The sequence below is a fragment of the Geotrypetes seraphini genome, chromosome 11 (genome assembly GCF_902459505.1).
Source record: "Geotrypetes seraphini chromosome 11, aGeoSer1.1, whole genome shotgun sequence".
Taxonomy (NCBI): domain Eukaryota; kingdom Metazoa; phylum Chordata; class Amphibia; order Gymnophiona; family Dermophiidae; genus Geotrypetes; species Geotrypetes seraphini.
Genome location: NC_047094.1, coordinates 86,821,822 through 86,848,183, shown reverse-complemented (window position 1 = coordinate 86,848,183; position 26,362 = coordinate 86,821,822). Strand labels below are relative to the sequence as shown.

The following is a 26,362-nucleotide window of genomic DNA, read 5'->3' as shown; positions in this document are numbered from 1 at the left end:
CGGCCCGCCAGGTACTATTTTGAGGCCCTCAGTATATCTATCATAATCACAAAAGTAAAATAAAACAGTTTCTTGATCGTATATCTCTTTAGCTATAAATGACAATATTATTATTAAGACTTAGCCAAAAGGAAAGATTTATAAACTATAAACAGTTTTACCTCATGCAAAATTGTCAATTCTTTAATAACACATGAACTATTTTTTCAGAGGCCCTCCAAGTACCTACAAATCCAAAATGTTGCCCTGCAAAGAGCTTGAGTTTGAGACCACTGCCTTAGACCCACCCCAAGGCCTGCCCAGATCCACCCACCCCCATTAACACCCTTGCCTTGCCCCAGCCACACCCCCTGCTGCCTGCTCTGGTCGGGCAGGAGGACATGAGTGTGTGCATGATGTCATCGAGTTGCTCTCCTGCCTGACGGTGATTTTGAGGGAGGCTTTTCAAAACCCAGACAAAGTGCTGGGTTTTGAAAAGCCATCCGGACCCCCAGACATTTCCGGGGAAATCCAGACATGTCTCAAAAGGAGGACGTGTCCGGGGAAATCCAGATGTCTGGAAACCCTAATCAGGGTTCTTTGTTAATTTTAAACACTGATAATTTAGAAGTAATTCCTGAGACTCAATGACCAGGAGCCATAAAGCTTATTCTGCACTGATATTACCACAGTCAGAGCTGTTTAATATCAATTTCCCATAGGCCTTTGCTGACATTGGTTAGGCCAACAAAAAATGCTGACAGATAGCAATATAAGTTTAAATGGTGCATTTAAAAATAATAACTAAGAATTAATTAATTGATTCATGGTACAAGTTACTGGTTACTGTGTGTCTAGATTATGAATAGTACATCCACTCTTTGTTAACTGAAGATGGAAATGGAGAATGACACAAGGAAAAAATTTGTCCCTATCTCTGCCCTGTCCCCACAACTTGGTCCCCGTCCCTGCGGGCTCGATCCCCTTCCTCGCGCAGTCCACACAAGCTCAGTCCCCATCTCCACCCGGTTCCTGTCTCCGCAAACCATCTGATCCCTATCCGCACAAGCCTCAAATAGTTTTATACTGAACTTATTTTATAAAATATAAAAAGAAACAATATTCTGTACAATTGTCATTTTATAAATCAGAGTTCAGGCTGCTGAATTAGAGGAAGAGATCTTCAGCTGGCAGGGCTTTATTTAAAACATTTATCAACACAGCTACATTATTATTTTATCCTAAAGCAAAAAAAAACCCACAAAAAAAAACAAGAAAAGAAATAGAATTTTTTTTTCTGCTTTTGTTGGCTGATTTCTGCTTTCCTCATCTTCTCGTCATTCTCTTCCATCCATTAACTGTCTGCCTTCTCTCTGCCGCTTCCATATGGCATCTGCTCTATTTCTATGCCTCTACCAGAAACTGTCTGCCTCTCACCCCCCCCCCCCCATTGGTCTGGCACACCATCTTCTTCCCTACGCTCCCCCCATGGTCTGGCATCTCTGTCTTCTCTTCCATCTCTCACTCTCTACTCACAGTGGTATTTAGCATCTCTATCCTCCTTTCCTCCCTTCAGATCTGGTATCTGTCTCCTCACCCTCCCTCAATGCTCTGGTCTCTCTCTCTTCTCTCCATTCCTTTTATTTTCTGCTCTTCCTTCTCAATTTGTTTTCTACCTCTTGTCTATTTTCTTATTTTCCAGTCCTCAATTTCACTTTTATTAAGTCTACCTACAGCTTGCCACCACTTTCCCCTCACCCCTTCCAGTATCTCACTAACTCTATCCTCTTCCCCAATCCAGCATGTGACCTTTTTTCTTTATGCCCTCCTTCCATCCAGTATGTGCTCTCTCTCTCTCTCCTCCCCACTTTCCTTCCAGAGTCTGTTCCCCTTTCTCTCCTCTCCACTTCCTCCAGAGTCTGATTCCCTTTCTCCTCCTCACTTCCCTTCAGTGTCTGTTCCCCTCTCTCACTCCCCTTCAAACCAGCAACTGTTCCCCCCTCTCTCCCCTCCCTACTTTCATCCAGAGTTTGTTCCTCCCTCTCTTTCCACTTCACTTCAGTGTCTGTTCCCCTCTCTCCTCCCCACTTTCCTTCAGTATTTGCTCCCTTCTCTCACTCTCCCCTTCCAAACAGTATCTGTTCCCCTCTCTCTCCCCTCCCCACTTCCATCCAGCATCTGTTTCCCTCTTTCTCCTCCTCACTTCCCTTCAGTGTCTGTTCCCTTCTCTCATTCTCTCCTTCCAACCAGCATCTGTTCCCCTCTCTCTCCACTTCCCTTCAGTGTCATTCAACCTCTTCCCCTCGTCAGGCTTCCTTCCCAGTCTGCAACCCTCCTCGCGATCATGACACTTGTTCCCTTCCAACCGCCAGAAACCCCCCATCCAAACCCCCCCCATCCATTCATCTCTTCTCTTCGTCTAGCCATCTCCCACCCTTCCCCTCACCTTTGCGGGCGCTCTTCAACAGTTTTCTCTTTCTGTGGTGTCGAGACGTGGTAACCATTCTCATGAGTCCTGTGCGACTGCCCCAAAGCCTCTCCTTCGACGCAAGCCGCCCAGGTGGAAACAGGAAGTGCATCAGAGGAGAGGCTTTGGGGCAGACACAAAGGACTCGTGAAAACAATTACCAAGCCCCAAAACCTCAGAAAGAGAAAACTGTTGAAGAGCGCCCGCGAAGGTGAGGGGAAGGAAGGGAGATAGCTAGGCAAAGGGAAGAGATGAACAGATGGCTTATGTTTTGTTTTGTTTTTGTCGGTGGCAGGAAGGGAGTGAGTGTCACAATAAACTAGGGAATCTCTGAAACATTTGAAGTTAATAAGAAGTCTACACAACTAAAAAAAATTGAGAACATCTGCACTAGACTATATACTTTTGCCACCTTATGAACCGAGTGAAATATTCCAGTCCCAAAGACTTTACATTGGAGCAGGTGATGTCATGAAGAATCTCACTGTTTGAAGAGTTTTAGTTGGGAAAAGATGTGGGAGTTTGAATAGCAGACAACAAACATGTTATATGTTTCTTTTTAGGAATGAGCCTACCTTTCTTCTGGTGTTCCTAATCTATGACAAACTTTTTCCATCTACTAAAATGTCTCACTCATTCCTCATGTCACAGACTAGATTTGCTGGTGCTGGATTTTTAACATATGAAAAATGACCTGTGAAGCAGAGTTATATTACCAAACTAGTTTTCTCTTCCAACAGCTCCAGTATCATGGCTTCTAGTGGCTTTTACCTTTTTACCAGTTTAACCATGGTGATCTGTCTTCTGGGACCAGTATGTTCTCAAGGTAAGAAGTGCAGTAGCACATCAGAGGACAACATCCCCACACAGCTCTCCCATTGTATCCCACTCCTACCCTGCAACTTCCCCTGCTATTCCAGTGCTGAGACATCCCCTCCCCCTATTATGCAGCACTCCTTGCTGTGCAATACTGACACCACTCACTGTACCTCTGCCAGTACAGCCCACTCCTGCTGTTCCAATACTGACAGCTCTTCAGTTCACCCTTCCCCTGTCCTGCAGCATTCTTGCTATTCCAGCATTGAGATCCCAACACACACAGCTTTACCATTGCACTTCACTCCTATCCTGAGGCATTTCCTATTGCTCCAGTACCCAGTCCTCCCCCACCACCCCACAAAGCTTTTCTAATGTATTTCAGTCCTATCATGCAGAATCCTTGCTATTTCAATATTGACACCCACCCAACACACACACACATACAAACACACACACACATAGCTCTGCCAGTGCACCTCATTCCTACTGTTCCAGTACTGACAGCTCTGTCAGCTTATCACCTTCCTGCCCTGTAGCCCTGCAGATCACACCTGAAGGCTAGATCAGTGGAGACTCAGCGTCTCCTGTACAACCTTCACTCTGAACAATTCCAGCTGTTACTGACTGTACAGATTTCAGAGCTGGTGCACTGGATGATATTAGAGTGAAGGGAGGGGGGGTTATGAGGATTTTGGCCACAGGCCCAGTTATAAAACTATTCCACAGAGGTGGACCTAGATTTGACTGCAGAATGACTGATGCTTTCAAATTATCGAGACAGAAAGGGGAGTACGAGTTGTGAAAGCTGGGGAAGAACACAAAATATGTATTGGTCTGTATGTAATAAGACAATTAGAAAAGGCAATAGTTAATCAGTATAACATACTTTGTGGGTCAAAACCAAATTTTGATGTAGTAAGCAATTCTCAGCCAGTGCTGAGATGCTAACAAGATGAGACATTGAGACTTGATCATATCACTTAGTTCCTCTTAAGGAGCCAGACAGCAGGATTTTGGACTATCTGTAGTCAAAGAAAAAGCAGAGGCAGACATTACTGAAAGCATTACAAGGGCAAGAAGAAAAAGTTGTTGGGATATATGAGTTCAAAACCCAGGACTGCCTAAAATCTGCCTCCTTGATGTGAGTCAACTGGTAGCTCTATAAATTACACTATTAGATGGTATTTATTTCATAAAATCTATAGACTGTAATTCTGATTGGGACTGAACATTATAGTGAAAGGCAAAGCTTTCCTAATAACACTGAGAAGTGTACATGATGGCCATAGTGTTATCACCACCTATTGTTTGGGTGAGGGTGGGGCTAGAGCCTTTCTCTCTCACTCTTCAGCAATTCTTGTGGCACTCTTGTGGCATTTGTGGTAGAGCTGGTAATTTTTAAGTTTGACCAAGTGAATCCTGGTAAGGATACTGTCTGTGCCAATGTCTTCACTCTCTGATCCATGAATACATTTTCCAAGCATGTCTGGGTGCCACAGCACTGGAAGCTAGCTCAGTAAAGGGACATTTTTGTGCATATGATGATCTTGGGTTTCCCCAAGTCTGTTGACTGAGATGGAATTTAACTTCCTTTGTGTAACAGGATATATTTCCACAACACAGGGATATGTAACACTGGAGCCTTTGTAGCATCAGAACTTGTTAGCATAGAGAACAGAGCTGGCCTTTGGGTGCTAGAAAAGTTCTATATTTGATCATTCTGTTTTGATGCCTCTTATTAAGGGACAATTTAATGCCAGTAATATAATTAAATTCTTAATTTGCACATTCTTGACTAGTAGCCTGGAGACTTGGGAGAGATGCAGAGGGGACTCATGACACATGTTTGCAGATGACAATTTGTGTTTCATGTCACTCTGAATCCTGCTATTATGTTAGGGTCATGATATCCTTCTTCTCCCATCTCTCTGTTCTTTTCCCTTTGAAAGTTTATAGCTCTCCCTTTCTTCTCTCCAAGCTCATTTCTGCTACTACTGAATGCTTCTGTCCACCTCGACATGTCTTATTCCCAAGGCAATAATTGTCAGCCACTCACAGGGTACCGTAATTTTCAAAATACTCCAGGTCTGCAAGCTCTCTTCTAAAAGGAAACTCCTATTGTAAGTATTAAATTGGCAGCCTGGCATATAGGGAGATTAGCACCCTGAGACTATGCACTGCATTGGAGCATGTGGCAGGAAAGTATGCAGTGTGGTTGTTAGAAATGAAATTGCAGAAGTGTTTTTCTTCTCTGACCTAAATCCTGCCCTCTTCCTCATGGATAAAAATATGCAGACTGTGCATGAAGAAACATCCGTACTGTAGGAAAAGTTATCCCTTGATTTGTTGAACTTGTATTAGCATTGTATAGGGAAGGTGGATGATCACAGAAGGCCACAGACCTGCCACGGAGAATCCAGCCACTGATCCCTTGAGGATTTTAGTAAGGGTATGAACAGCCCAAAAAAGTTTGGTTCATTTAAAACAACATTTTTTCTGAATTTAAAGCCATATTTTTATGGTCATTTGATCTTAAATTTTTTTTTAGGCACACGAAGTGCCTGTGCATTATCTTATACCAAATGCATGCTCACAAATGCACATCCTTAATTTCTAGTCTTGAAGTTTGTAATACAATACCCAAAATTGGACTACACATCCCAGAAGGCTTCATGATGAAAGTAAAAAATTCAGACCTACACCACATGTTCCTTATTAGCAACACAAGGCTCCCACTAGTACCAAAATCAGGAATCTTTTAAAGTAAAATCTCACTAATTTCCAAATGAGGAAAATGTATGAATAAATGAGAGAGAGAGTGGAAATTTGTCTTTTTTGCAATATTTCTAAACTCTAGCTTAGGTAAATAGTGATGCCAGAAACAGACCATTTACAGTTGTTTCACTCTCCCTCTCGAATGACATCCCAAAATAAGAACATAAGAATAGCCTTAGTGGGTCAAACCAATGGTCCATCAAGCCCAGTAGCCCATTCTCACAGTGGCCAATCCAGGTCATTAGTACCTGGCCATAACCCAAAGAGTAGCAATATTCCATGATATCGATCCAGTGCAAGCAGTGGCTTCCCCCATGTCTTTCTCAATAACGTACTATGGACTCTTCCTTCAGAAAATTGTCCAAACCTTTCTTAAAAAGCTATGCTATCCACTTTTACCACAACTTCAGGCAATGCGTTCCAGGGCTTAATTATTTTACTGAGGGAAAAAATATTTTCCTCCTATTGGTTTTAAAAGTACAGTGGTACCTTGGTTTATGAGCATAATCTGTTCCAGGAGCATGCTCGTAATCCAAAGTGCTCGTATATCAAAGCAACTTTCCCCATAGCAAGTAATGGAAACTCAGACAATTCGTTCCACATCCCCAAAACAGGCCTATGTTGCAAATAAAAGCTCACCCTCCCCTGCAAACTTTCAGTATCTACTGCAGTACTCCCCATCCCAATACCTTAGATTTCTGCATCTAATCCAACCGTACCGGACAACACAGCATCAGCCACTGGCCCTCGAACAGCTTTCCCTCCTCCCTCTGTGCATTATTGCTCAAGAAAGCCTTCCTCTACCTCCAGCCCGCCTCTTTCTTTCCTATCACTAAGCACAAACCAGCCCATCGCTGCCAACCCACCCTGGCTCTGGTGTCAATCTGTCCCAGAACTTTGGAAAGAATGTCAGATGGACACTTACCCCCAGCAGCTTCCTGCGCTCGTGCAGTGGGCGGATGGTTTTTCCCCTTCACTTATAAGCACTCTCATCAGGCTGTCATCACCGTGCTGCCAACATTCAAACTTCACTAAAAATGTTTTTATTCCAAGATGCCTTTGATCTTACCCCCTCCTTCAGGAAGAGGGCCTAACCCTCTTTAGCAGCCACAGAGGATTTATTTACAGTGAGACTAGCCTATGAGCTTCCACCCACCCCCTTTCCTCTTGAAAAATTGTACCTTGTGTACTTTTCCTTTCTCCAGCAATGTAATTTTCTGCTTACTCTATTTTAGTTTGTGCTATTATATTGTAAACTACCTTGATGGCTTCGATTGGCGATATATCAAAATGATAATAAACTTGGAAATTTGAAATCTCTCATTCACTTACCCTCCCTACCTTTTTGTTTATCCCATGAATTATTTTTAAAGTAATTTTAATTGTTTATTTCTTTGGAATTTATTAAACCCCTATGTAACCCAATTTTCTTCATGTTTCTTTCCATTAATCTCCACTCAGTTTTATATATTCATTTGAAACTGCTTAGATATACTTATTTGGGGTATATTAAATAAATCTGAACTGTGAATATGTAGGGTTATCAGATTTTGTCCTCAAAAAGAAGAAGATGCATGGCCCCACCCCACCCCATCCTGCCATTGCCACGCGGCTTTGTAAAAGGAGAGGATAGTTTTTACTGCTGCTGGTCCCTTGAAAATATGGCTTCCACTCTCAGGGGAGCAGATCACACTTCTGCTTGCTGATGGCCTTGCCAGGTTTCTAGATTTGAGAAAGGAACTCATTGGATCTCTCTTCCTCCTCCAGGGACAGGGCGTCTGAAGCTGATGGTTTTATCCGAGGACAGACTTCAGATGAAGTGGAAAGCAACGGAAGGAAACACAGATGGCTACAAAGTGCGAGTAAAACCCTTGGCAGGTACCAAGTGTGCATGGTGCACACCAGATGTGTGAGAGAATAAAAATGCCCACAGTAGGTGCGGAGTGTGCAAGGAAGTGGGAGACAGTCCTAGTAGGTGTGTAAATGAGGTGTTAATTGGCACAGCAAGGTATGATCATATGTCAGTGTTGAAATCTCAATACCAAATTGTAAAGGAATTTTTTGTCAAATTTTTACTTTTAAGGTATAGAACAAATAGACAAAAAAGTCACTATCGACTATCACTGTACACAAAAAATTAATCAAACGAGCCTCAGACACACTGACTGAATATATAATTACAAGTCAGGTACTTTTAGCCAATAAGGAAACATGTCCTTTTTTTTTAAGCTCAATTTTTTTTTTAATTGAATTTAAGAAGCATAAGGTTATACAAAACAGGAAACAACAAACTATGTTTTGCAGATACACAATCAGACAGGTGTGAATTATTGAATAGTATACATGACAAATTATGAAATAGTATACATGACAATGACACTAGGAGACCGATAGTCAAACTGAAGAAGAATCAAAGCAAATGCAGCCAATTGTATAACAAAAATGAAATGAGACAGTAGTCATATAAGTAATAAAATTGAAACGGCAATTAGGAAAGAGGATGTAGTAGCAGAAGTCATCTATTTCGACCTGCAAAAAGACAAATCAGGTGACCACACTCTATTATAAGAGTTATAAGAATTAGTTTTTTCAGCAGCTATGAGCTCATATTTTGATAATATGATTGAGAGACGAGAAGTCTTTCCAACTAGACAAGATCGTTTTCAGTGCAATAAGCAGTAGGCATTTGAGCAATTTTGTTTCATATTTATCTAGTTGGTTCTTAAGTGCACTCGCTCCGTGTATAACAATTGGAAATGAGATCTCTTCATAGATGGGGAGTATCTGGCAAATCGTGGACCATATGTCAGATGAGGACAGTGAAAGACCATGTGATTTAGGGTACCTACACTCTGCAAGCATGACCAGCATTTGTTCGAGTTTGAAGTCCCCAATTTGGAGAGCTTGAGCGGTGTCCAGTAGGCTCGATGATATAAAAATAAAACTGTGTGCAAAATACTTGAAGATTTCAGGGCCTTGAATGAGGATAACCATGTCTCTTCCCAACTTCGATGGTCAGCAGGCACTGATGTGTCATGAGCCCACACATCATAAAGAGCAGCGGGCGGCGGGAATTTCTATTTATGCAATAATTTGTACCAAGCCGATGCCTGACCAGGTTGAGAGTTGAGCAAGGCTGACCAGTGCAGAATAGTAGGCAGATCAGATGATAATGTTGTCTGTTTGAGATAGGTCAATAAACAGTGTCGCAGTTGTAACCACTTATAATGTTGAGTCAAGTCCAGATCATGAGTTGCAGCTAAGGTAGCTTAGTCTATAATGGTGTGATCTGTCATCAAATGTCTCACAGCCCAAATACCCTTCTTTCGCCATGATTTCCATTCGATATACTGATCTTGGATCTTCATATGAGGATTGCGCCACAGAGAGGAGCTAGTAGTGGAATTCCATTTCACAGGAGCAATATTGTCCATTTCCTGTAGAGCAGTTTTAGTAGAAGCTAAAATGTTGTTGTTCTAAAGTTATGATCAGCAGGAACAAAAGAGGCATACATTTGGCATTCTTTGTGAAATAACGCATGTTCCAGTTTTAACCAGGTGGGTATGTGCGTATTGCCTGGTACCTCAAGTCATTGAGACCCCTGTCTGCACAGAAAGGCCAGGTGATAATCATAAAGACTAGGAAAATTGACCCCTCCATTTTCCTTAGTGCATTTCAATTTTTTCAATGCAATACGAGGAGTCTTATCATTCCATAGGAATTTTACTAGTGTAGATTCAAATTTTTTATAAGCAGATATTGGGAAAAGAAATGGAATCATGGACAGAACATAAGTGATTATCAGTGCGAGAACCATCTTAATAGAGTCTAAACGACCCCACCATGACAATTTCAGAGGTGTCCATCAGGAGATAGTAGTAGAAATAATTTCCATAATATAATTAACATTATAATTAACATTGTATTCCTGAGTCTCCGCAAGCGAGGTTCCAAAGTAAACTCCCAAGTATTTCAGTTTTGTCAGAGTGTACTTAAGATGTAGCTCAGTTACAAGATCTCTGCAGGGCATCCCAGCAAGTGGCATGACTTTCGTTTTCATTGTTTATAACCAGTTACACATGAGTAGACATCTATTGATTGTATGACTGCTGGCAACGACTCTAAGGAAGTATACAGTTGAACATCGTCTGCATATGCTGATAACTTGATGGTCATATCATCCAGTTGAAAACCACTTATTGATGGATTATCTCTGATGGCAATTAATAGGGGTTCCAGAGCCAAATTGAATAACAGAGGGGACAGGGTTCACCCCTGTCTGGTGCCTTTCTTTGGTGAAAATATTTTGGAGAAGACTCCATTAATACGAAGTCTAGTAGATGGATTAGAATGCAGCACTTTGATCATTTGAATAAAATCGTCTCGAAAGCCAAACCAAGACAAGACCTTGAACATATATTGCCATTCTACTCGATCAAAGGCTTTCTCCGCATCTAGAGCCATGGTAACAGAAGATGAAACACTGCAGGAAGCTTGTGAGATGATATGAGAGAATAATCTAGAGTTGTCACTGGCAAGCCTGCCTTTCAAGAAGCCATTTTGATCAGTATGGATTAATTTAGGAAGAACAAGTTGTAGTCTGGAAGCCAAGATTTTCGCATAGAGTTTGGCATCAACATTTATTAGGGATAATGGCCGGTAATTTGAACATACAACAGATCTTTATCCAGTTTCAATAAGACAACAATTACCGCTTCTGTAACAGTGGAATCTGGAGAGGCCCGCTACCTATATATATTTCAAACCCTTACCCCTCCCCTACATTATCCCACAAAAACTCAACACTAATTATGGTGAAAAATAGCCGCAGCCCTGTTTATTGGTCATAACAGGTTGTTAAATAACATAACAATGTATAAACAGTATAAACATTATAACACAAATTATTTCGAGCTACTGTAAAAACAAGTTATGCCCCCGACCCCGCCATGAAGCAAGAATCTGGGGGGTGGCATGTCCCCCACATGCCCCACTAACCCGGGTCACCTGACCCACCAGGCACGGCTCCCAGCCGGCCCACCGCTCATCCCCTGATGAGCCCAGCCAGTAGCTCGAGATACCGCCCAAATATCCCAACTCACCCCTCTCTACCCAGAAGCCAAAGGGTGGGCGGGCGGGAAAGCCGCCTCGGAGGACCAGAAACGCCCTTAGTCCTCCGAGGCCTGACTTATAAACCCTCCCCCCTCCCGACGCCCTCCGCGGCCACGACTAACCAATGGCAGGTCTTCCCGGCGGCGGGAAGACCTGCCGACCAATCCCCTGCCTCCTGTTCCCCCCCAACGGCCCCGTGTCTCCGACGGGCTACCACGCGGGCCTCCCAGCTCCGCGTTAGGTACGCCCGTCGAGACGAGCTCTCGGGCTGCCTATAACAGCGGAATCTGGATAGGCCCGCTACCTATATATATTTCAAACCCTTACCCCTCCCCTACATTATCCCACAAAAACTCAACACTAATTATGGTGAAAAATAGCCGCAGCCCTGTTTATTGGTCATAACAGGTTGTTAAATAACATAACAATGTATAAACAGTATAAACATTATAACACAAATTATTTCGAGCTACTGTAAAAACAAGTTATGCCCCCGACCCCACTATGAAGCAAGAATCTGGGGGGTGGCATGTCCCCCCACATGCCCCACTAACCCGGGTCACCTGACCCACCAGGCACGGCTCCCAGCCGGCCCACCGCTCATCCCCTGATGAGCCCAGCCAGTAGCTCGAGATACCGTCACAGGGCCTGTAAACCCTTACAGGCCCCCCCCCCCCATTGAACAGAGCTGCGACTAAGATAGCGCCCAATGCTCACAACCCGACGAGAAATCATCCAACAGCAAATCCCAGCCCACGTCCGACAAATGTACCCGATCCCTCGCAAACAAACCTAAACAGGACACATCCACCCAGTCGTGTCGTAGTTGCACCCCCCCCTATACTCCACCCAGCGCCCTACCTGACGGTTAACCTTGCACAAACCCCTGGTCCATCTCCGGGACTCCAGCCATCGTGGTCGATGAATAATGTCCGACCACAGCAGCGTCGTGCCAGGGAACCACTCCAATACCATCCTAAGATCGCCCAGTATAGTGTCAATCAGGTGCTTCCCCGTCTGGGAATCCACGTCGTTACCACCCAAATGCAGCAGCAGGATATCCGGACGACGAGGGCGACGACGGAAGTCAGCCAGCAACGGTAACAGCTGATGCCACCGCATGCCCCGCTGACCCCACCAGGACACGCGAATGCCCAAGTGCTGCAGACCCAGGTGCTGACCCCCAGGCCAGATCGCGACACGCTCTCCCACCCAGTGGATGAAGGAGTGCCCGACAATCCACACCGTACGTTGTCGCCGCACCGCATCTGCAAGGCAAACCCAACAATCAAATCCAGCCCTAAATCAAAACACAAGACCCTGGTTAGTAAAGTGTCAGACCTGAGCATGCACCAACCAGCTATAGCCACCCACTCCCCTGAGACCAAGGTACCCCTCAGTGGAAACATTAACTGAGCAGCCCAACCTAGGTCCCTCCCCGATCTAAACCTCGTGCCACCCTGTGAGGCCGAATGTAACTCCTGTAACAGTCTGAGGACCAACGCCCCAACCGTTGAATCCCTTCACCTGGCACCCCCGCCAGAAAGGCGCAAGTGGCAGCCCCAATCCGAAATGAATGAGTACCAAAGCGCGCCGGATCCTCACCACATCGGCGCAAAACTAGACGCAGCACGGCTAGGAACTGATAATGAGTAAGGGGCCCGCCATCTTCATGCAACAACAAGGCCAACCCCAAAGGAGGACGAACCGCCATATAGGCACACAGAGCCGTAACCGGGCAAGTAACACCCACTATCTTATGCAAAACCACCGTACGGCCCCTGCCCAGCTGGTCCGTCTTGGATCTGGCAAGATATAAACTAACGGTACTGTCACCGCACTGTACATGCCGCAATAAAAGGCCACGTGCACCCACCGAATCAGCAGGATGCACTAATAGCTCCCCGACGCGGAAGGCTCCGAAAAAAGCTAGCGAAAAAGCAGCAGTGAACAGCAGCACCTCGTATCGGGACCGAGCCACCGCTGGCAACTCCACGATCAACCTCATCAACAAGTCATGAGAAATTGGCCGCCGTGCATCAGGTTGCTGCGGCGCAATCCTAGCCATAGCCGTCAGAAGTCTACGCACCAGGAAACCCGAGGACGGGCAACGCCACCCCAAGGCCCTGGAGAAGAATGTAAAACCAGCTAAGTGGCCAGCCACAACTCCCCGCGACAAACCCCCACGATACGAATCCAGCACAAATTCCGCCAGCAGAGTCTCGGATACTGGTCCCGGGGACCAACCCCAGGAAGACAGGAAGGTGAACAATCGACGGAATCCCGCATTGTAGCGAGTCCAGGTGGTAGGAGCCACTGACTGTCTCAGCAAGTCCCAGAGCCCTTCCCGACCAGGCTCCATAAATGATCTGGCATCTGCAACCCACGGAGCTGCGCGTCTGGAGCCAGCCGACGAAACTGCGAAAAGTTAAAGCGAGAAAGAGCATCAGCAATACAGTTGCGACTCCCTGGCACATGTCTAGCCCTAATGTACAAATTGAGCCGCAAACAACGCAGAACGATCTCACGCATCAACTGATTAACCTGCAAACATTTCGCAGCATGCCGATTGACGACCTCCACAACCCCCATATTATCGCACCAAAATATTACGCGCTTATTACACAGCCGAGCAGGCCAAAGTTCGCAGGCGACCAGTAGCGGGAAAAGCTCCAAGAGAGTCACATTACGCGTAATACCACTCCGCTGCCAGGCTACAGGCCACGGCGCTGCACACCAGTCCCCCTGGCAGTAAAGGCCGAAACCGAGGCCACCGGCCGCATCAGAGTAGAGTTCCAAATCCAGGTTAGACATCTCGGGCTGTTGAATAGGAAGCGTGCCATTAAACCGCGTAAGGAACACAACCCACATCCTGAGATCCGCCCGAATACCAGCAGATATACGCACGAAGTGGCGACGATCACGCACACCTGAGGTGGCAGCAGCCAGTCGTCGAGCAAAAGCCCGCCCCATAGGCAATACCCGACACGCGAAGTTAAGAGACCCCAGCAGCGATTGAACGTGTCTGATGGTAGCCTTGCGGGACTCTGCCATCCGAGAAATCTGCAACAACAGGAGTTTTACCTTGTCCAGCGGCAACCTGGTAACCATTGCTACGGTATCAATCTCTATACCCAGAAAAGTAAGCACCGTAGTTGGACCCTCCGATTTATCCGCCGCTAAAGGAATACCGAATGCAGCAGCCATGCGTTCAAATGATGCTTTCAAGCGGGAACACACCGCAGACTCCGCCGCTCCAACAAAGAGAAAGTCGTCCAGATAGTGCACAACCGAATCAGCCCGCGCTACGCGGACTGTAACCCAGTGCAAGAACGTACTAAACATCTCGAAGTAAGCGCACTAAATGGAGCAGCCCATCGGTAAACAACGATCATAAAAAAACTCACCCTCGAATCGAAAACCCAGCAGCGGATAAGAGGAGGGATGGACAGGCAAAAGCCGGAAGGCAGACTCAATGTCCACTTTTGCCAGGAGAGCACCACACCCAGCCTGCCCAACGAGACGCCGCGCACAATCAAAAGACGAATAGCGAACCATACACAAGTCGCGAGGGATGCCCTCGTTGACAGAGCGGCCCAAAGGCTTGGACATAAGAACATAAGAAGTTGCCTCCGCTGAGGCAGACCATAGGTCCATCCTGCCCAGCGGTCCGCTCCCGCGGCGGCCCATTTAGCCCATTGCCTGAGCAGTGGTCTATATCTATCTATATCCCTCAATCCCTTTTTCTTCTAGGAATCTATCCAAACCTTCTTTGAAACCATTTAATGTGTTCCTGTCTACCACAGCCTCTGGAAGTGAATCAAACGGAACTTACCAGGGTCTTTCTTGGGAATAATAGCCAACGGGGAGACCATCATAACCAAGAAAGGCTGCTCCCGAAAAGGCCCCGCAATGCGCCCAAGCCTGATTTCCTCCTGCAATTTCGACCGAACCACCTCCCGTAGGCTATTTACTGAGGATGCATTGGGAACCCGCACCTGAGCCACCGGTTTCTCGTACGGTATAACAAAACCCTCATCAAAACCCTTCTCCAACAGTACTGCTGCCCTCCGATCGCTATAACAGCTCAACCACGGCCGGAGGGCCCCCACCTTAATCGGGGTGGGCACCACAGATGAACCCACCTCATTTTGCTGGCCCTGAGGGCAAGGCCACTCCTTTTTTGGGGCATTTAAGCGCTGAGTGACCCTGCCCACACAGCGAACAGGCATGCCGGAATCTACAATCCGTAAATGGGCACGTCGCTTTGTTGAATTTCCAGCAGAGGTCATTCCCTCCCCAAGAACTCTGACCCGATTGTCCCGCGCCGGCTCGAAAGGAACGATTCACACCCGTCGATCCCTGTTGCATCGATCGTGCCGCAATGCCCACCGCAGTGCCCCAGGTCTAGCCATATGCGTTAACCACAAATTGATATCTTGGGTACTCCAAGACATGTGCCTGTTTTCTACCATCTTATCTTGAAAAGCCTCATCATAGTTGAGCCAGGCCCAACCACCGAAGCGTTGATAAGCATCAAGCACAGAATCCATGTACGCCAAGAGCAGGCCATAATCCTGAGGACGAGCCTGGCCCCATACGCTAGCTAGCCGAAGAAACGCCCGCGTCCAGTTGACCATATTACGGGAGACCTGACCCGATTTAACCTTGCCCTCTTCCTTCTTACCCTTCTTTTTACTCCTACGCGCCCTGCCCTCTAAGAGCCGAAACACATCGATGCATGCTCGCTTTTTAATTTTCCGACATAACCCTCTAGGTACCTTCTCGCAAAGCTCGGTGAGCGCCACCAATGCCGGAGCACCCCTATCCTGACTCTCCTGCCCCGCCTGCTCACCCAACGCCCTCGACCGAGATCGGGAGGAGGACGAAGAAGAAGTGGAGGTTAAGGAAGACGACGAAGAAGAGGAGGAAGCCCTAGCCCTTCGCTTGCGCTTGCGCTTACTCTTCCCCTTCCCCCTACCCCGTTCCCCACACTCAGCAGCCTCTAAGGCCATGTTACCCATGTCCTGTGCTCCTCCAGCGATGACCGGTCCGCTCGACTCTCCAGCAGCGCCATCCGCAGCAGCTACCATGTGTGGACCCCGCTGTCCGGACATCGCCGAGATTCCTCCGCCAGCAGCGCCATCCGCAGCAACCACACGACCAAGTCCACTCCGCCTGGGCTCCGCCGTCCGAACTCCACCGGAACTCTGCACTTGCTCTTGGGAAAAGGTGGCCACAGCCTCACGTCCCACCGAAGAACCAGCGAAGACCTGTGAAGAAAAATCCAAACAAGGACCAGACAACTGCACAGCACCAGCAGGATGAACCCCATAAGGACCCCCAGAACCCCCCGCTCCCCCGAGGGCCCACCAATCCGCAGGACCACTGCCGCGACTAACCCCACGGCCCCACGCGGATGCAGGCTCGGGCATGCCAGCACCCCCCAGCGGCCAAGGCACTGGACTCCAACCCACACCCCAAGACCCTGAAGCCCAGGGAGGCCAGAAGTGAGAATGAACAGGGGGCAGGCAGATACTCTGCGCCGGAGCAGTGACACCCACGCCGAACCACCAACAGGAGCTCCAAGGCCCCCAACCCCGACCGACCCCGAAGACGCCGGTACCCTAAACTGGACCACTCCCTCCGCCGATCCAGCAACTGCACCCCTGCCCAGGAAGTGGTTACCAGTCTGGGGAATCGAACAGTCCTGAACCACTGGTGCTGTATGCAGCACATCCGGCTGACTCAAGATATCAGCACGTGGCTCAGGCCCAGCCACACCATACACCTCCCCCGCAGTCGGCAATGCACGCTCCAATGCTGCAGCAGCCCCACCCCCGATGGAACCACCGGACCTAGCCCCCTTACGGGCCCTCCCGCCGGACCTCACGACGTCTAACGGTTCCCCTCCTGCCCCCAGCGAGATTGATTCCCGGGCAAGCTCTCGAGAACGCCTCGGCGGCAGGGAACGCTTCCGGTCCGGCGCGTTACTCACCGGCTCTTCCTCCTCATTGAAGGAGCTACCCGCCGTGAAGGAGAGCTCGGCCGCACCGCCACCGGAACCCGAACCCAACTCCATGCCTGAATGCCGCCGAAAGCCGCCTCTGAGGACCAGAAACGCCCTTAGTCCTCCAAGGCCCAACTTATAAACCCTCCCCTCTCCTGACGCCCTCCGCGGCCACGACTAACCAATGGCAGGTCTTCCCGGTGGCGGGAAGACCTGCCGACCAATCCCCTGCCTCCTGTTCCCCCCCAACGGCCCCGCGTCTCCGACGGGCTACCACGCGGGCCTCCCAGCTCCGCGTTAGGTACGCCCGTCGAGACGAGCTCTAGGGCTGCCTATTATGGAGCCTGTTGCCATACCCTGCTTGGTGAGGTAGCTTAGGTATTTTAACAACACAGGTAGGAGAGTCTCTTGGAATGCCAGATAAAATTCTGCTGAGAGGCCGTCAAGGCCAGGGGCTTTATGTTTAGCCATAGACTTTAAAGCCTCAACAAGATGTTCCAGTTCAAGTGGTGAGGACAGGATCTTGTTGTCTTCCTCTTCCAATTTGGGTCCGACTAGATTGCGGAGATAATCATCTATTTGCAGAGGAGATGGCGATTCAGTGCTGTAAAGTTTCTTGTAAAAGGATTGAAACTGATGACATATATCCTGACTATTCCTTAGGGTCTCATTGGAGTCAGACAAGACAGCTGGAATGGTTGTATTCTCCAGCTTCAGCTTTAAGTAATTAGCCAGTTCATGACCTGCTTTATTTGAAGTGGTGTAGTAATGAAATGCTTGCATGAGAACTTCAGAGGCAGCAACAGTGCTAAGTCTCAAGTTGTATTCATATCGTAGTTTAGACAGATTATTTTGAATGGTAAAGTTAGTAAAATCAGTGAAATGGGAAGCTTCCAACCTCACTATCTGAGACTCAAGGGATTGGAGAAGTCCTTTTATTTTCTTTTTTCTGTCTGGAGGCATAGGAGATGATTATATCTCAGATATATGCTGCTAGATATATGACTTGAATGCATCCCATGTGATTTGCCATGTAGTCTCTTCTACCTTGTTAAGATCAAAATATTCCCGTATGTGAGTATTAACGTGTTTGAGAATAGAGGATCTGCAAATAGCGAGGAATTAAATCTCCAGACACCCTTTGGTTTTGATAAAGCAATATCTTTGATGGTGAGCGTAACTGATGAATGATTGGGCACCGTTATTGCTTGTATTTCAGAAGCTTCAAGTTTATTCACAAATGAGTAACTCATCAAGAAAAAGTCAATTCAGGAATAAGATGAATGAGGAGGGGAGAAGAATGTGAACCCCAAGTCATCTGGGTGCATCAATCTCCAAGGATCTACCAGCTTCATTTGATATAGTAGATCCTGTAGGCAGAATCAAGATTTAGACTTTTTGTAAGTAACCTTAGATTTCCTGTCAGCCTCTGGGTTTAAAATTAAGTTAAAATCCCCTCCCAGTATAAGGGGCTGATCACTTACAGTGCTGATATCATTAACCAGTACCTCAAAGAAAGACGGGCAGTCTTGGTTAGGAGCATATATATTATAGACATGGACACAGGAGCCCCCCACATTTAGTGTGGTTCTGATCCAACGACCTTCTGTATCATGTGAAGATCAAACGATACTGACGTCAGAGCGTTTCCTAATCAAAGTGAGTACTCCCATCTTCTTACCCAAGGATGGTGAAAACAGAAGAGCGTTGGCCCAAGTTGGAGCAATCTTGACAGCTTCAGAAGCAATAAGATGTGTTTCCTGATATAATACAATATCAGGATTGTAGTGTTCAGAATAGCGTAAGATTTTGTGTCTTTTCACAGGGTTGTTAAACCCCTTCACATTTAAAGAAAAACATGTTAGTGACATTCAATAAATGAGAGTTCGATTATCAGTGATACATAACGTATGCAGTGAAAAAACAGGCATGCACTCCAGAATAGCCACAGAAAGACTGCCGGTCTGACATGAAAATAAGTGACAACAATTGCAAATAACCATATCAACAAGATCTGTTAATATCACCATGGGTCAGAAAGCTGACAGAGAGAAATCTAGATAATAAGGACTCCAAAGGATCTAATTAGAGAACATGAAAACATCAGAAAGATAAAGTTAAGCAGAGCATCTACAAGGTACAACAGTAGGTGAAATAGAACAGTAGTCTGCTAACTGACAAGTAATATTGTAGTGCTTATGAATAAACCAATGCAAGGAAGTATAAATGCTTCAGGTTTTATCAATAGAGGTGGGTTTCACACTTTCAATGAAGTCCGCCAGGTCAGCAGGGTTGTGAAAGTCTTTTGTGGAGTTATTTAAGGTGACCCTCATACGAGCAGGATATAACATGCCAAATTTAGCACCTAGGTTTTTAAGCTGAGGTCTGTACGAGAGCAAAAGTTTCCTCTTCTTTGCTGTTTCCTTGGCTAGGTCAGGAATAATCAAAATCTTATTGCCCTCAAAGGAGATCGGTGAATGCAGCTTGGCATGCTGCATAATCTTGAGGACCTGCTGGTGCTGCAAAAGCATGACAAGTATGGGCCTCGGAAACTTCTTATGGAAAGTATTAGGCTGTGGTAGCCTGAAGGTGCTATCAAAGTCTAGTTTAATGTCATCATTCACCTTTAGGATTTGGGGGAGGAGAACCGCAAGGAAATCGACCAAGTCGCAAGCCTCCCGTCCCTCAGAGAGGCCCAGAAGACAGAAGCTGGTTTGGCACGCGTGGTTGTCTACATTTTCAAGCGCGTGCTCCAAAGCTGTTATACAGGAGGCTTGTTTGAGTAGCTTTTTAATTGAGTTCTCCACCACTGCAGTCCTGGATTCTAAGATGTCGGTTTTAGCTTGTGCTGTAGCGAATTCCGTTTTCAGCGTAGCTATGTCGGATTTCATATCGGTTACGTCCTGCTTAGTATCAACAAGTAACTCCCGAATTGAGCGGAGCTCACTTAAAATGGCCGCTGCAGCCGCTTCTTCAGGTTTGGCTGCGTCTGCTTTCAGCAGTGAGGAGGGCTCAGCGCTTTTCCTCTTGCTTGGTTTGCTCGAAGCCATTGTACCTTATATTAATAATAATAATAATAATAACTTTATTCTTGTATACCGCCATACCCAGTGAGTTCTAGGCGGTTCACATTAGTTAAACATGGATTACATGCGGTTAAGAATTAGTTGAACAAATTTACATTAATTAAATATAAATACATGCATCGTTACATGCGGTTCACATTAATTAAACATAGTTATATGCAGTTAAGTAATAATTGAACAGAATTGCACAGAGTTAGGTGTTGAAATGAGCAGGGATGCAGGCAGCGGAGAGGAAGAAATTGGGGGGTAGGGTGCAGTGGGTCGGGGGGTGGGGGTGGGGTGAGATGAAAGAAAAAGAGCGGGGGGGATTCTTTGGGGAGGGGGCCTTTAAGTGTCGTGGCGTTGGAAGAGGTGAGTTTTGAGTAGTTTTCTAAAGCTGAGGTAGGTTGGAGCCTCAAGGATTAATTGGGTTATCCAGGGTTTAGCTTGGCGGCGAGAGTTTTGTCGAAGAATTTGTTGGAGTGAAAGAGTTTTAGGGAGGGGAAAGCAAATAACTGGATTCTGCGGGAGTTCTTCTTTCTGTCATTCAGGATGAAGTGTGGGTTGATGTAGTTTGGGGCTAGGCTGAATACTATTTTGTAGCAAAAACAGGCGAATTTAAATAGGACTCTGGATTCCAATGGTAGCCAATGAAGTTTGTGGTAGAAAGGGGTGACATGGTCACATTTTTTCAAGCCGAATATAAGGCGGACCGCTGTGTTTTGGATCATTCTGAGTCTTCTGGTAGTTTTCTTCGTGGAGCTCAGGTAAATGATATTGCAATAGTCCAGTATGCTAAGAACGGAGGATTGCACTAGGAGGCGGAATGACGTGTCATCAAAATATTTTTTTATGGTGCGTAATTTCCAGAGCACCAAGATGCTTTTCCTAACTGTAGTGTCGGTGTGTTTCTCCAGGGTTAGATGTTTGTCCAGTGTGACTCCTAGTATCTTTAGGGTTTGTTCGAGGAGAAAGGTCGATCCTTTTACTTGAATTGTGGTGTCTATGATTTTGTCTTTGGGGCTAGCCAGGAAAAATTTTGTTTTGTCGGGGTTTAGTTTCAGTCTGTAGGATTGCATCCAAAGTTCTATCTGGTTGAGTGTATTTGAGAGGGAAGTGAGGAATTCTGGTGTGAAGCTGGATAGCGGGATGACTATTGTGATGTCATCAGCGTAGATAAAGAATTTGAGTTTGTGGCTATGCAGAAGATTACCCAGGGAGGCAAGGTAGACATTAAACAGGGTAGGGGATAGGGGGGAACCCTGCGGAACACCACAGGAGATGTCCCAGCTGTATGAATAGGAGTCATTCTTAAATACTCGGTATGATCTGTTTCTTAGGAATTCCTGGAACCAGTTGAGCACCTGGCTGGAGATGCCAATAAGTGCGAGGCAGTCTAATAGAATGTTGTAGTCGACTAAGTCGAAAGCACTGCTCAGGTCGAGTTGCACAATCAATGCGCTGGAGCCCTGGCTGAAAAGTGTATGTAAGTTGTCTAGTAAAGAGGCTATGATGGTTTCGGTACTGTGATCAGAACGGAAACCTGATTGATTTTCATTTAGGATGTTGAATTTTTCCAGATATGTGGTTAGCTCGGTGTTTACCACCCCTTCAGTTATTTTGGTGAATAGTGGGATACTTGCAATTGGTCTGTAATTAGACGGTGAATTGGGTGGTTCTTTTGTGTTTTTTTATGATTGGGGTTATCGAAATGTGGCCCTGTTCTACTGGAAAGCTCCCTGTGGATAGAAGGTGGTTTGTCCAAGCCAGCATATTGGCTTTGAAGTGGATCAGAGCAGTTTTCAGGATGTGTGGGGGGCAGGTATCCAGTCTGCAGAAGGAGTTGGTGTATTTGTTAAAGTATTTGTTGAAGGTGTGCCAGTCGATGGTAGTGAATTGGTTCCAACTTAGGTCCGTTCTGGACCCTGGGTCTTGTGTAGTCCTGTCTGTGTCTGGTAGGATTGGGAAGTCCCCGTAGGGGTTGGGGGGGGGGGAAGTTAACGATGATCTTAGTTTCTGTGTCTTAGAGTTGAAGAAGTCTGCTAGGGTGTTAGCGGTTAATGAAGATTCATCATCATGGTTATCGGTGAGTGTCTCTAGGTTGTAGAGGTCGTTGACCAGTTTAAAGAGGTTGCTGCTGTTGATTGTTACATTTCCGATTTTGTGGGCGTAGAAATTTTTTCGTTTTTCCGTGATGAGGTTTTTGTAGTTTTTTAGTTTGAGTCTCCATGCTACTCTGTGCTCCAGGGTTCCAGATTTAATCCAAATTCTTTCTAATTTTCTAAGGTCCTTTTTTAACAGTAGTAACTCTGAGTCAAACCATCCCTCTTGATTTGGAGTTCTGATTCTTCGTGTTTTTATGGGGGCAATTTTATCTAGGATGTTTGTGCTGTCTTTGATCCAGGAGGTCATAAGTTGGTCTGGTTCTTCATTTTGTTTAACAGTGGTTTCATAGTGGGACCAGAATTTGACCGGGTCGATCTTACCTCCTGGAGGTGTGAGTTTTGGTGTTTCTTTTTTTGCTGTTTTTTGCTGTTTTTGGTGGTTTTTTGTTGGCTGTGAATGAAAAAGTTGCATAGTTTGTGGTCAGACCATAGGGAGTCAGACCAGTTGTCTTGGTTCCAGAGGAATTTGGGATTGATTTGCTCGTTGGTGGCGAATGTCACCAGGTCTAGTTGGTGGCCTCTTTCGTGGGTTTTGGTGGGCGGGGGTTTGAAGTATCCTAGTTGGGAGATTAGTGACCAGAAGTCTGATATATCTGGCTGGTCTGTCTGCTCTAGGTGAATGTTGATGTCTCCGCATAATAGGTTGTATGGACTTGCTAATGAGTTAGTTAGTAGGCATTCTGCGAAGTCCTCCTTGGCTAAGGTCCATTTATTGGGTGGGATATAGAACAGGCCAATGACTTTGAGGTTAGTGAGATGGCTAGTGTTTCTGAGTTGGGGGAAGATTTGGAGTTAAGAGTGGTGCAGTTTAGATGTTCTCTGTAGATTATTGCTAGTCCTCCTCCCCTTCCCCAAGTTCTGGCTAGGGATAAGATCTTGAATCCTTGGGGAAGACAATCTTTGATGATAACATCTTTATCTGATAGCAGCCAGGTTTCCGTGAGTAGGACGAGGTCGGGGTTGGTTTCGGTTAACCAGTCTTTGATCAAAATGGATTTGTTTCTCATCGATCTTATGTTTAGGTAGAATCCTTGGAGGGTCTGGGTGTTAGTGAGGTCTGTTGGGGGGTAGGGGGAGTAAGCTAGTTTTTTCAGTGTTCTATGTATTTTTTTGCGGGGCTTGGTTGATTTGTGTGAGGGGGGGGGGAATTGAGGTGGGGGAAGAACCTGTGTCAGCGGGTGCAATTATTTCTGGATGGTTGTAAGGAGTATGGGATGTGATGGTGTGGAATTTGGATTTTACCATGCGGTGTGAGGGGTGAAGAATTGGAATGGGGGCAGAGTAAATTGGGTCAGCTGTGCAGATCTTGATGGTGAGTAGATAGAGTAGCCCGAGACCCCCGTGTCGATGGGCGTAGTATAACACGGGGCTGGCAGGCCTGCGTGTTGCCCATCGGCTGGGGCGGTCAGAGGGGCGGTGAGTGTGGGGGGCGGGTTGATTGGCTGTGCAGGGCAGGACAAGTTCAAATCGATTGGTGGCAGTGGGAGCGCGCGGTGGGGGGGGGTTGAATTTATAAAAGGGAGAGCGTGGAGGACTCAACCGTCGTGGGTCCTCCTGAGCCGGTATTTTAGTCTAACCTCGTGGCGTTCCGGGTCCTCCTTCCTCGTCGGTTATGGCGGAAAGATTGGCGACAGTGGAGGAGCAGGAGCGCGACGTGGCCGAGATTTCCTTTCGGGCGGGGGACTCGTTGGTCGAGGACCCGGGAGAGCAGGTGGGTGTAGAGGGCGGGTTTGATCGGGGCAGGCCGGTGCGTCGCTCGAAATGCGATGCGCTTTCGGCGATCGCTCTGGCTGGCTCAGCGGGCCTGGTGAGTGGGCGGGTTTCGAGGCAGGATCGGCCGGAGCGCGTGGCTTCGCAGAAGGGGGCGGGGCCCAAAAAGGGGAAGGCAAAGTCGAGCGGGCAGGCGTCCGCCCGGCCTGGGGACCGCAGCTCTGCAGTGCCTACCATTGTGCAGGAGTCGGTGGGGGAGGTGCGAGGTGCAGGGCCAGCCCTCTGTGCTGCGTCGGGGCAGGCTGGGTTGCTGGGTGAGGCTTCAGGGTCCGGACTGGGGGACCTGGATACAGCACCTGAGTTGGGGGTGGAGGGGTTGTCCCATGGGGAAAGGGGCAATTCGCAGCCATCGCCACAGCCTTCTACCAGCTGGGGGTCGGGTGTTTGGGGTGGGAGTCCCATGGGTCCTTGGGGGTCGCCGTTTGGCATGATCCCTTGGTGTTCTGGGCCGCAGGGTTGGGGTTCAGGTTCTTTGCCCCCCTTTTGGGGGGGTAGTGGGACTCCTGGATGGATGGGTGGCTCCTGGCCTTTCGGGGTTGGGGGCTCTGGTTGGGGTATGCAAGGGGGTGGTGTTCCGGGCTCTGTTCCTGGTTGTGGTTTCTTTTCACAGAGTCCAGCGATGGTTCCAGAACACCAGCGGGGTGCTGCGGGAGCGGCTCCAGGTCCCCCTACCGGCAGCATGGATGGAATCTCCGATCGGCAGAGTGGCGGGCGAGCTTCGGTGATGTCGGTGTTGGAGTCAGCGGCTGTTGGCGGAGGCGTCGCTGGTCCCTCTTCGGGTGTGGCGGTTGCTGGCCGTGGCGTCGCTGTGGAGGATCGACGATCGGTGGCGTCTGCAGAGGCTGCTGCGAGTGGCCTCTCCTTGGAGGAGGCTGGACCTTCCACGTCGGGTAAGATTGCGCCTGCTGTGGTTTCTGGGGCAAAATCTGGGGGGAGGAAGAGTAAGGGGAAGCGGCGGCGTAGAAGGGATTCATCCTCTTCGAGTCAGTCTTCCTCTTCATCTTCGTCTTCCTCATCGGCTTCTTCTTCTCCTCGGGCCGGGGCGGTTAAGGAGGGGGGCCCGGTGGGTATGGGGGGCGCGATACAGCAAGGGGATGGTAGAGGTGTGCCGGCCTTGGTTGCTCTGACCGAACTCTGGGAGCGAGTACCGCGCGACTTACGGCACAAAATTAGGCGACGTGCCTGTATCGACATTTTTCGTCTTCTGGAGGGTAGAGCACACCGGCGTAGCAAGAAAAAATCAAAACGTGCGGGGGGTGCGGTGAAACCTTTGCCAGTCTCGCGGTCCATACTTAATTGGATACGGGCATTCATGCGGCTAGCCAGTGTTTGAGGAAGGTCCCGTCCCGAGGATTATGGTTTATTGTTAGCATACGCCGATTCTGTACTTGATGCGTATCAGCGCTTTGGTGGCTGGACGTGGTTAAATTATGATGAGGCTTTTAGGGACAAGATGGAGGAGAACACACATATGTCGTGGGGCACGCAGGATGTTAATCTGTGGCTCACCCATATGTCCTCAAAAGCTGGGGTAACCCCGGTGGGTGTGGGTCGTGCGTCGGCAGTTACTCCGGGTGGTGGGTGGCCCTTTCGGCCCGGAATGGGGGGGGGGGGGTCTGGCGGAGGAGGGCTGGGTGATGTGTGTTGGAGATTCAACAAGTCCAGCTGTTCCTTCACTGACTGTAGATTTCGACATGCGTGCTCCCAATGTGGGCAGCCTCATTCCCTCCTCAAGTGCCCCAAGAAGCCAGCGGGAGGTCCCCCAGGGGTTGGCAAGTAACGGCGGGTCGCGGGCTGTTCCTACCCCGGTTTTGGTAAGCATGTTGCTCCCGTGGCTTCGTTGTTATAGGCCGGTGCGTGTGGCTATTCTTTTGGAGCGCGGGTTTTCTGAGGGTTTCGAGATTCCGTTTCGGGGGGAGTTGATTGGGGTTCGGGCACGTAATTCGTCCTCTGTTACTCATTTGGGTGCCGTGGTCCGCCGCAAATTGGAGGAGGAATTGCGGCTGGGTCGGATTGCGGGTCCTTTCCGGGAGCAGCCTTTTCCGGTTATGATGGTGTCTCCGCTAGCGGTGATCCCTAAGAAGGAACTTGGTAAGTTTCGCCTCATTCACAATTTATCTCGGCCCGTTGGGTCTTCAGTGAATGATGGTATTCCAAGGGATCTTTGCACGGTTCGTTATTCATCCGTTGATTGTGCCCT

General features: G+C 47.7%; 1 protein-coding gene across 1 annotated transcript in view; it reads left to right on the top strand.

Annotated features, from left to right (window-relative positions):
* COL20A1 (collagen type XX alpha 1 chain) overlaps nt 1-26,362 on the top strand; it is a 182,464-nt gene that overhangs the window by 810 nt on the left and 155,292 nt on the right. The window contains exons 2-3 of the mRNA XM_033914324.1: nt 3,187-3,272; nt 7,808-7,918. Of these exons, the coding sequence (XP_033770215.1) occupies nt 3,197-3,272; nt 7,808-7,918 (187 nt within the window). The 5' untranslated portion in view covers nt 3,187-3,196. The remainder of the gene's footprint in view (nt 1-3,186; nt 3,273-7,807; nt 7,919-26,362) is intronic.